Here is a 12,881-nt window from a genome sequence, read left to right on the forward strand (position 1 = left end):
ACTATAGTGTGTCACTCCCGACTATAGCGTGTCACTCCCGACTATAGTGTGTCAAGGTTTTTGAAGAAGGTCGCAGTAGGTGTAAACATTGCTTCTATGACAACGCTTGTCACAGTCTGCTTCTGTAGCTTTGTACTGACAAAATGTTTTTTTAATTAAGGTCAATACCCCACCCTACAACAAAAAACCTAAACACTGAAGTATACAAGAATTGAAAAATACCATTCTCGCCTCAGTTGAATCGTATTTATATAATTACTATGAGCGAATACCGAACACGTCTAAAAGTAACTAAGTATACAGAGCCAGTAAAAGTCTACATGCTGTCAATCCAAGGCTAGATTCCGATCTCATTATTCTTGCATGATACGTGAATTTGTGTCAGGGTTGTAGTTGTATTTGGAAAATAGATTAAACCGAAAATATCCTCCTTACACAGGGGGAAGAATTATCCCTGGTAATGGAATCTTGAGTTTTTTTTATAAAACTAGTTATGTATTTTGTGTGAAAAATGTATAAAATTTGTTTCTCTCTCAAAATACAACATAATTATCTAGTTCCATATGCAATGTAAAGTCAGACATGTTCCCTGCATGTTGATGTGCCTTAAATTCTTACTCTACCTAACGGTAAATTCTTCCTCTACGTAACAGTGAATTCTTCCTCTACGTAAGAGTAAATTCTCACTCTAACTAACAGTAAATTCTTACTCTACAAAACAGTAAATTCTTACTCTACCTAACGGTTAATTCTTACTATACCTAACAGTAAATTCTTACTCTATCTAACAGTAAATTTTTACTCTACGTAACGGTAAATTCTTACTCTACGTAACAGTAAATTCTTACTCTACCTAACAGTAAATTCTTACTCTACGTAACAGTAAAATCTTATTCTACCTAACAGTAAATTCTTACTCTACCTAACAGCAAATTCTTACTCTACGTAACAGTAAAATCTTACTCTACCTAACAGTAAATTCTTACTCTACCTAACAGTAAATTCTTACTCTACGTAACAGTACATTCTTACTCTACCTAACAGTAAATTCTTACTGGACCTAACAGTAAATTCTTACTCTACCTAACAGTAAATTCTTACTCTACGTAACAGTACATTCTTACTCTACCTAACAGTAAATTCTTACTCTACCTAACAGTAAATTCTTACTCTACCTAACAGTAAATTCTTACTTTACCTAACAGTAAATTCTTACTCTACGTAACAGTAAATGCTTACTCTACCTAACAGTAAATTCTTACTCTACCTAACAGTAAATTCTTACTCAACGTAACGGTAAATTCTTACTCTACCTAACAGTAAATTCTTACTCTACCTAACAGTACATTCTTACTCTACCTAACAGTAAATTCTTACTCTACCTAACAGTAAATGCTTACTCTACCTAACAGTAAATTCTTACTCTACCTAACAGTAAATGCTTACTCTACCTAACAGTAAATTCTTACTCTACTTAACAGTAAATTCTTACTCTACCTAACAGTAAATTCTTACTCTACCTAACAGTAAATTCTTACTCTACTTAACAGTAAATTCTTACTCTACTTAACAGTAAATTCTTACTCTACTTAACAGTAAATTCTTACTCTACCTAACAGTAAATTCTTACTCTACCTAACAGTAAATTCTTACTCTATCTAACAGTAAATTCTTACTCTACCTAACAGTAAATTCTTACTCTACGTAACAGTAAATTCTTACTCTACCTAACAGTAAATTCTTACTCTACGTACAAAATGTAACAGTAAATTCTTACTCTACCTAACGATAAATTCTTACTCTACGTAACAGTAAATTCTTACTCCACCTAACAGTAAATTCTTACTCTACCTAACAGTAAATTCTTACTCTACCTAACGGTAAATTCTTACTCTACGTAACAGTAAATTCTTACTCCACCTAACAGTACATTCTTACTCTACGTAACGGTAAATTCTTACTCTACCTAACGGTAAATTCTTACTCTACGTAACGGTAAATTCTTACTCTACCTAACAGTAAATTCTTACTCTACCTAACAGTAAATTCTTACTCTACCTAACAGTAAATTCTTACTCTACCCAACAGTAAATTCTTACTCTACGTAACAGTAAATTCTTACTTTACGTAACAGTAAATTCTTACTCTACCTAACAGTAAATTCTTACTCTACGTAACAGTAAATTCTTACTCTACCTAACAGTAAATTCTTACTCTACCTAACAGTGAATTCTTACTGTACCTAACAGTAAATTCTTACTCTACCTAACAGTAAATTCTTACTCTACCTAACAGTAAATTCTTACTCTACGTAACAGTAAATTCTTACTGGACCTAACAGTAAATTCTTACTCTACGTAACGGTAATTTTTTACTCTACCTAACGGTAAATTCTTACTTTACGTAACAATAAATTCTTACTCTACCTAACGGTAAATTCTTACTCTACCTAACAGTAAATTCTTACTCTACCTAACAGTAAATTCTTACTCTACCTAACGGTAAATTCTTACTCTACCTAACAGTAAATTCTTACTCTACGTAACGGTAAATTCTTACTCTACCTAACAGTAAATTCTTACTCTACCTAACAGTAAATTCTTACTCTACCTAACAGTAAATTCTTACTCTACGTAACAGTAAATTCTTACTCTATCTAACAGTAAATTCTGACAATAACTAACGGTAAATTCTAATCTACCTAACAGTAAATTCTGACAATAACTAACGGTAAATTCTAATCTACCTAACAGTAAATTCCTATTGAAGCTAAGACCATGTGTCAGGTCGTACAATACCTTATTTGTTCCTCTTCTGGTTACATTGATTTTAAAGTTCTAAGATCTCCTAAGGAATATGTAGGTTAGACAATAAAGTCCTGCTCAGTCGGAAATATAGCACTTGGGCATGTCATCACAGCAGCAATTATATCGCATAAAGGTTTCTATGTGAAAACACATGGGTTTAATAACTTCTTTCCTTCAACACATTTTTACCAAATCAAGGAAGAAATTCTACCATTAATGACCTTTATTTATAAATCTGTCGATGAAGTTACTTCCTCTCTTTTGGGAATGGTTTGGCCGCCAATGTGAAGCCATTAATATCCAACAAGAAAACCCACCAACTTCCGTATTGAAGTACATTCTATGTCTTCTGACAATTGTGTTTAAAACATAATCTTTTATAGATCTACAGATATAAACGATAATAAAGCGGCTGGCTCGGGCGGGTAGTTGACAAGTAGATTCGTCCTGTATGTGATAGAAATGGTCAGGAAGCTTTTTACTGACAAACACCGACTTTCATTATATTTGATAGACGTTAATACACCTTATTTTACCAATCCCTAGCTTTGCCGTTACATAGAAAAAACAACAGGAACTGCTTTGCGTTGGCTTTACAAGATACATCCTTATATATATGTAACAATCCAGCTTGAACAAAGACAGTTTACGTATGATGACAAAGCGTCGGTTGAATTAAATCGATTTAACATTAAATTTTATCAGAGGATCGCCCTGGAGCTGAGAGAGAGAATTGTTGTTTGGACATATATATAGCTAACATACAGATGTATTTGCTTTAATCTCCCCAATTTCAATTGTCGAGAAAATGATATTGCAACAAATAAAACGGTGACTGTTTATCGAAGCATTAAAATCAATTGGCCCACGGTACGTTGACTCGGCATCAAAATCATCAGATTTATGGCTTCCCAGTTTGGGTATTTTGGATAACCTTCCAGATTTGGTATTTCGGAAAGCGTTGCAGATTGTGTATTTTAGATAGCGTTCTAAATTGGTATTTCGGATAACGTTCCAGATTTGGTATTTCGGATAACGATCCAGATTTGGTATTTCGGAAAGCGTTGCAGATTGTGTATTTTAGATAGCGTTCTAAATTGGTATTTCGGATAACGTTCCAGATTTGGTATTTCGGATAACGATCCAGATTTGGTATTTCGGATAACGTTTCAGATTTGGTATTTCGGATAACGTTTCAGATTTGGTATTTCGGATAACGTTCCAGATTTGGTATTTCGGATAACGATCCAGATTTGGTATTTCGGATAGCGTTCCAGATTTGGTATTTCGGATAACGTTTCAGATTTGGTATTTCGGATAACGTTCCAGATTTGGTATTTCGGATAACGTTTCAGATTTGGTATTTCGGATAGCGTTCCAGGTTGGGTATTTCGGATAACGTTTCAGATTTGGTATTTCGGAAAGCGTTCCAACTTAATACCAATAGACGCCTCCTCGGCGGTCTTCACTTGCCCAAAACCACAAGAACACCGACGTGAGAATCATGTGTTTTAATATCGATAAATCTAGTAAAATGTAAGACAATAAGAAATAACTTCACGAAGAGCAAACAATGTTAGCTTCATCCACGACACTCTCAATGTCAATAAAGGTCATGCCGAGGGCACGCCACGTTTTAGAACCATTTATATTATTCAAAGCCGATTTCTCTATCCTGATTACTTTTCGATAGTAGTTAATAAGTCAAAGCTATCACAGCCGTGTTTCATTTTGTCTGACATATAATAACATGTCATAAAATATGGATGAACTGCGACTTGCTTACTCAAAGTTTAATGAACGAGACGTCACAGTCTTGCAGATGAAGGCGCCTCGTATCTTTCTATTGCCTGGTGTGGGTAAGGGCGACCTGGGGACAAAAGTCCTCACAAGCGGACACGTCCAAATCAAAAACCCAAAGTGACGCAGTGTCATGTGAATCGTCAGGAAGACCACCATCACGGACAGGGGAGCGCAGGTACCAATGTTTAGTATTATGTACAGGGGCGCCAAGGCTAAAAGTGTCAGGGGAGACATTAGGGAGAAGAGATATGATCCCAAATACAATGGAAACAGACGTCAGTTATAATCCAAAGAGAGAGATATGATCCCAAATACAATGGAAACAGACGTCAGTTATAATCCAAGGAGAGAGATATGATCCCAAATACAATGGAAACAGACGTCAGTTATAATCCAAGGAGAGAGATATGATCCCAAATACAATGGAAACAGACGTCAGTTATAATCCAAGGAGAGAGATATGATCCCACTACAAACCTAAAACTTACAGTAAAAATTAATTTTTAAAACCTTAAAAACCTAACACAGAAAACCAATGAAAAACTACACCTAACTACAGTATAATGTATCACACCTAACTACAGTACAATGTACTACACCTAACTACAGTATAATGTACTACACCTAACTAGAGTACAATGTACTACACCTAACTACAGTACAATGTACTACACCTAACTACAGTATAATGTACTACACCTAACTACAGTATAATGTACTACATATACAATACATTGTGAGATTGTTTCATGACAACTTAATTATCAACGAAATATCCACGCACGTTGTAGAAATCGGAATCATCTGTAACATATAGTGTGGTTGATGATTCTGGAGTTATCCCCCTTTGCTCATCAGTTATCTACACAATGTATATAAATAACATTATACTCGTGAACCAAGAAGAGTATTCTAGAAACAGAAAAATATAGGCATATTTTACAAAAGGAAATGACATTCAAGCAATACTAAAATCAGACCAAGAATTAAAATAAGGAAATATGTACATATTTTACACCTACGAATAATTACTAAAACAAGTAGAAGAACACATACCTCCATTTAGTATTGCTTGGTACATCATTTTACGAACCCGTTTAGAACGAGGTATTTTAGGGCTGATTCTACAGGGACTGATAGCACCTGGAAGGAAAACACAAGTTCTGATTGTATAAAAATATTGAAAGATTTACGAATATCAAATGTCAATTGGTTTACCTCCAAATAAATAAATCGTGTTCTCACCAGGATTGGTAAATTGATTCGATTTAAATTTTTCTCCGAGACTCTTAATAGCAGGATCAATATTCAAGATATCAAGTAATTGGTATGTAGGTAAACAAACTGAATATTACTCATCTCTAAATTCCACTTTTTTGGCATGTCTGTTTGAACATATGCTATTTTTACTGGTGAGAGAAATTTTCATTTCCAGGAAAGTACTAATAATCACTTAGACTTCGCGTGGGATTTTTTTTTTACATAAAACACGTAAAGATATCATATTCCGAGGTTTCTTATGTGTACGTTAGCAACCTGTACTGTATCACATGACGTTTCGGGTATTTTCACGTGACTCTAATAACAAAATGGCGTCCAATATAACGCTATCTATTACTGAGGTAGGGGTGTATGTCTCTAATAGCTCATTAATCGTGATTTAGAAATCATTCCTGGATCAGCGTTTGCAGAATTATGTATTCGAGATCATGTCTGAAGAGGTAAGTTCGCTAAAACATGTATTCGCGAAATCTAAATGATTCACAGTATTAAATACTATTAGGGAAACAAAATACACACATTAACTTATCTCTACAAAAAAAAAGAAAATACCTTCATGTCAAAAAATCGAAACGTATTGTTAAGTCGTAATGTATTGTTAAAACCATAATTACAGGTTTATGTATGAGCAAACTATAGATCGACAAGGAGACTTTAGATGTTCCAGAAGTATTATTTTCTTTCGATTAATAGACGGAAAATACCATATGCAGAAAATGTAGGATTGATATAACAATCGATTTATATTCTCGGTGTCGTAACATATGTACCTACGTGATCCTCTGGAGTTCTGTTCATCCTCTTCATTAGCCTTCCGTAACATTTCTCTCCTGGAAAAAATGACAATGTAGCTTGACAATGTAGTTTTTAAATGTAGATTGACAATGAAGATTGATAATGTAGTTTGACAACGTAGATTGACAATGTAGTTTGACAATGTAGTTTGACAATGTAGATTGACAATGTAGATTGACAATGTAGATTGACAATGCAGATTGACAATGTAGATTGACAATAAAGATTGACAATACAGATTGACAATGTAGTTTGATAATGCAGATTGACAATAAAGATTGACAATGTAGATTGACAATGTAGATTGACAGTATGGATTGACAATGTAGATTGACAATGTAAGTGATACGATGATGATTTGACATGTGTTATAATACCTTTCTTGTAGTATTGATGACGGGATAAGACCGGTTCTCTGATTTTTCTCCCCCTCTTTTTGCGCCTGCCACCAGAGGGCGTCACTTTGAGATATGATGTGGAGAATGTCTCCTCTCTCGAACGACAAACCAGCTTCTGCACACGGATTTACTGTATCTTCCTCGGCGTTGTACGAGAAAAGAGTTTTTACGCGGGTCTGCCAAACAATAATTTACATCCGATTAATTAAAAGCGATTGGAAGACTTAAAGTAATATTTACACAGTAAAAATTATGCTATATAGTTGTTGCGGTAATTAGAGTTTATGTAAAATGCTTTCCTCGGCATATACTGCCAGTTAATCAATTCACCTTTGTGAAAATATGTTTGTGCGCGTGCGCCAGAACACATTTACAATTAACGTGTTAATTATAGTCGGTGATTGCTGACCGAGAGCGGTTTTGAAGAGTCTCTTTCTTGTTCTCCAGAGCGAACGTACAAACATAAAGAAACATAAAAACATAAAATGACCGCGGTGTTTACTTACTTTGCTAGCCCTGAACTTTGACGCGTTATTGTCAGCTGGTCCCAGCTTCATTGTGACAGGACCCGAAATCTTCGACTGTAAATATATTGGTCATGTAGTACCAAGTGTGTATGACAACAGCTAATATTTGAGGAAGACAAATTATTATCTTGACTTATAGAACGATCGCACATGTATTGACGTATCATTTACTGTCTTAGGAAACCTTTTTTGTGCACAATCCCACTTCACTCAACCAAAACAGCAAAGGCAACAAAGATAATTTCATATATAATCTTACTTCTGTCAACCAAAACAACAAAGGCAACAAAGATAATTTCACATATAATCTTACTTCTGTCAACCAAAACTACAAAGGCAACAGAGCATATTTGTTTGTATAATCCTACTTCCTTAACCAAACCAAGACAGCAGATCTAGAATTGTTACCAGGGTTTGAGCCATTTCATCAGGATGTCTCCCTCGGAAATGAACACCGTTGATTTCGAAGATTTCGTCCCCAACATGAATAAGACCTGTAATGGAGGAGTATAGATCAATCAAGCTCTCTAACAATATCAACGAATTCCGAGAAAAATATGAACAAAAAACAGAATAACAATTGTACCCTAGGTCGAGTGAGTATAATCCCAGATAGCATGACTACGTTGGGCCAACGTTGGCATATGGTTGTACGGTTGGCCAATGGTTGGCGTTGGTCATACAACGTTGGCCCGACGTTGGCCCAACAACAACTTGTTTTACTCGACAGCAACTGAAGATAAGTTGGGAACACTACGTTGGCCCAACATTGGCCCCCTGTTAGTACATTTCAGTGCTGAATTTCCTAGGTTGGTCCAACGTTGGTCCTACGTTGACCCGATGTTGTAAGCCCAAGCAGGTTTACAACAAATTCCAACAAAAGTGATTATCTGTAATCAAAGTTGATATATATATTATCAACCATTTTTAAAAATACACTTCATAAGATTTTTTAATAGTGATTTTTTTTTTCAAAATCACTATATAATAAAATGTATTGTTTGCGTGAGAATAACTAATCATAAATTAAAGTCTTTTATACTGTAGTAAAACAGGAACAAGGGCATAAATGTTTTGGTAAATATTTTAGTGGCCGGTTTAAGGATGCCATTATCTATGCATGTTTACTGCCCACAAAACTGGGTCAGCGCTTCTCACAGCAAGGGTCGGACCAGTTCCCTTAGTAACCGTGACATCTGATACTAGGGATGGTCAAGCTGCCTGCAGATGTTACATTCTTATCAGGGACCTTGTCTGAGCTGTTCAACTGGTTGTACACAGTACAGTGCTATTTCGACTTACACAGAAGAAGATATTTGGATTAATCACGAAGAAGAAAGAGAGCATTTCTTTGATCAAAAGACAATGTAAGTAGGCTATATGATTTGCTTTTTAATTATGTTTCAATTCCTGAAGTAATTTTAGTATATTAATTAATTCCACAAGACCACCTGCCGTACGTACACTACCGTACGTACACTTTTGCTTGCTAGATATCGGGGTCATAAAGTTTTCAGAATTTATTTTTCATTTCTTACACATACACACATATATACTAAGTATATTTATCTACAAAATTTGTGTAGCTGTTCCATGTTCAATGTCAGATCGTTTGTATAATTCCCTTGTTTCTTGATAAAGGGGCAGATTGCCTCGAAAATACTTGTCTGTACTGTCGTTATTACTACTTGACAAATTTCATATATATATATAATCTATATATAATAATGTAAATTACTTTAATGCCATAATGCCATAACTGCAGAAATGTCCAGGTTAGCGATTCATGCCATCTGTGCCGCTTGATTTTTACATTCTGTGTAGATTTGATATATTGTTTATTTATTCCAACAGCTACAGTAAGGAAGAACCGCCTGTGTGCGACAGCAACAGATTCGGAAATTGCAGCAATTCAATGCAAAAGATTGGTTCAGATTTGCTTGTGATCGCGATGGTGGCAGCAAAAGGAGAGAGGAACAAAAAAGGGCACAACAGGCAGCTACTGCAACTATCAATGCTGTGATCATATACAAATAAATTGTAAAGTACTTGCCAATATGACAACTGATTAATTTTTATGTTGCCAGCATTACACATAAGCATCACTTTATCTACTGTTTGTTAAGTTGGCCAATGTTGGGCCTATGAAGGTGAAACCAATAGTTGGAAATACACACTTGAAACCAACGATGGGCCAACGTTGGCTATCTGACATACAATGTTGGTCCAACGATGGGCCAACGTTGGCTATCTGACATACAATGTTGGTCCAACGATGGGCCAACATTGGCTATCTGAGATACAATGTTGGTCCAACGATGGGCCAACGTTGGCTATCTGACATACAATGTTGGTCCAACGATGGGCCAACACGTTGGGCCAACGATGGGCCGATGAGCAAAATTACATTGGGCCAACGTAGTTTGCCAACATTGGCCCTACGTAGTCAACATCTGTGGGCCAACGTTGGCCCAACGTAGTCATGCTATCTGGGATTATAGGTATCAACACTTCAGGCCCTTATGATCATTGAGTGGTTCTAGAACCCCCCCCCCCCCCCCCCCCCCCCAAAAAAAAAAAAAAAAACAGGAATTACTAAGAGCTTCTCAATGTTACATCAAAGTCATTTTCAACCTTTGGTACATAATACTTGTAAAAGGTCATAAGGATTCTCTTCTTTTCTGCATCATCAGTGAGTTATTGTGTCATTGTTGGATCAAACAGTAACCGGAAGTAACAGTCACTTAGCAGTATGGTTTTCTCCTGCTCAATCTTAAAGTATAAAGCGATAATACTTTGTATACTGACTCAAATGTAGTCTCGAAAAACTAAAATGTCGTATCTGTGTAATTTAGATTTGGAAACCTATTGGGTACGTGTAACGAAATATTGTACCCACGTAAAAAAAAAATTAGTACCTTTAGATATATACAGTCATACCTCGTTGGTTCGGTGTGTTTATCATAAAACATACAGTTACGGTTATTAGAACTATTTAACTATTCGAGGTGACCAAATATTTTGTATAGAGAATTTTTACAGTCAGTATTTGAATATTTACTACGAATTAAGCCTAAACTTCGAGCTATCAGATATCGGGAACACGTGTTTAGTACTACAAAGAGTTATTCAAACGTATATCATAAAACCTAAATCTGTTTCGTCCTTATACATCTCGACAGTGATGTAGGGACATGTTTTATTGTTGATGATGTTACAGTCGTATATATGACTGTCAAATTACCATTAAGTTTTGTTCCAAAATTAAAACCGTGATAAAATCTGGTCACATTAATAATCATATATAACCACTACTTAAACATAAACGTCACCAACATTATCACTATTGTAGGAAATAGACAATATTGGTTGGAAGGTACAGACTTTATAGCGTGATATGTAACAGGACAAAATCAATATATTTTATGGTATGATGTAAACATCGTTTGTCACCAGGATAATAAACGACATATATGTCATATAACATTAATATGTCACCCATCCTGTTTTTGAACAGTTTTATAGCTGTAGTTTCGAACTGATCAATCACTCGGTGACTCATCTAGAATATTCATAAACAACTTTATTATCGAAGGCTTGTTCAAGCTACAGAACGGAAATTACTCTGTAGTACTGTATACAGGGTACCTTCCTAGGAGACGATGTTTACACATCCGGGGCATCTGTCTCAGTCTGTGGTTTTTATTGATTATCAGAAAGATATGCAATATTAACATGTCGGTATTCTTTTTGTTTATGAAACAGGACATTTTAAAAGTCGCGAATTAAACAAAATCAGTGTGTATAAGCAGATGTACAAATTGTAACTGACTATTCAGTCTTGTATGGTTGTGTTAGGGGTTAGTCGAAAGATTTGATTAAGCTGTGGTAATAAACACAGAGTCCTGTTTAAATCACTTATATTGATTTATGGTATTATGACGTCACAAGCACCAATATGACGCCATAAAAACTATATGAATTATGACGTTAACCATCGAAGTTTTCCAGTCATGAAATATCACAAACAAAACACAGAACACCGACAAATGTAAGTCGATAAAAATAGGGCAAACCAACGATACCACGACCAGGCGTTCAGAAAGGTTAACACGACCAGGCGTTTAGGAAGGTTAACACGACCAGGCGTTCGGGAAGGTTAACACGACCAGGCGTTCAGGAAGGTTAACGCGACCAGGCGTTCAGGAAGGTTAACACGAACAGGCGTTCAGGAAGGTTAACACGACCAGGCGTTCGGGAAGGTTAACTAGACCAGGCGTTCGGGAGGGTTAACACGACCAGGCGTTCGGGAAGGTTAACACGACCAGGCGTTCGGGAAGGTTAACACGACCAGGCGTTCAGGAAGGTTAACACGACCAGGCGTTCGGGAAGTTTAACACGACCAGGCGTTCGGGAAGGTTAACACGACCAGGCGTTCGGGAAGGTTAACACGACCAGGCGTACAGGAAGTTAACACGACCAGGCGTTCAGGAAGTTAACACGACCAGGCGTTCGGGAAGGTTAAGATGACCAGGCGTTCGGGAAGGTTAACACGACTAGGCGTTCGGGAAGGTTAACACGACCAGGCGTTCAGGAAGGTTAAGGGTCTTCTGCTTCATCGACGACATACGTCGTTCTTAAATTAAATAAGCTTGGTGACGTAGCTATACAATTAGCTCACATTGTATTTGTAAATTCTCCAGTCATGAAAACACAGTTTAATCGGGATTAGTTTTAGACCGTCTTCATAAACATTTTCGCATATGTTTAAGTTTCAAACACACTTCTTTACACACGAAACTCATATAAGTCACACACCCTGGCCATGACATACATCTAGCTGATGGATAGTTTTACTAATTAATTAGTTATAAACTAAGGATATCTTAGCTCTTGATGATATCAATTAAGATGACTTGGGGTCCTGCTGGTTTATTGTCAATTAAAGAGTATTAATTAAGCACGCGATAAATTACGGGTTTATCAATGCCTTGTGCAGCTAGTTCGCTCCATCAGACTTTGGCAGTTTATTTTCATTTAAAAGACTAATTTGCTTATTAACACATCTCGGGCTTGTTTTGAGGGGTGATAACTAATGCTGGTAGTTACCTAATTATATGGCTATGGAGGAAACTAATTATATAACATTACTGTTTTACAAATCTGCTAGTGAATAAATGTATTAGTTTCATCTTCAATTTGTAATTTGTTTGGTTTATTCGTAATGCTAGACTTCATTAGGCATTGATTAAAGAAAAATTTATCTATTT

At 36.0% G+C, this 12,881-nt stretch overlaps 1 protein-coding gene across 1 annotated transcript in view; it reads right to left on the reverse strand.

The window, feature by feature from the left end:
* Nucleotides 1-12,881, reverse strand: part of LOC117318024 (MAGUK p55 subfamily member 7-like) — a 200,582-nt gene that overhangs the window by 38,281 nt on the left and 149,420 nt on the right. Inside the window, exons 8-12 of the mRNA XM_033873000.1 lie at nucleotides 8,020-8,105; nucleotides 7,591-7,665; nucleotides 7,064-7,260; nucleotides 6,666-6,721; nucleotides 5,667-5,753 (exon numbers count right to left, since the gene is read on the reverse strand). Of these exons, the coding sequence (XP_033728891.1) occupies nucleotides 5,667-5,753; nucleotides 6,666-6,721; nucleotides 7,064-7,260; nucleotides 7,591-7,665; nucleotides 8,020-8,105 (501 nt within the window). The remainder of the gene's footprint in view (nucleotides 1-5,666; nucleotides 5,754-6,665; nucleotides 6,722-7,063; nucleotides 7,261-7,590; nucleotides 7,666-8,019; nucleotides 8,106-12,881) is intronic.

This window comes from Pecten maximus, chromosome 19, assembly GCF_902652985.1.
Source record: "Pecten maximus chromosome 19, xPecMax1.1, whole genome shotgun sequence".
NCBI lineage: Eukaryota > Metazoa > Mollusca > Bivalvia > Pectinida > Pectinidae > Pecten > Pecten maximus.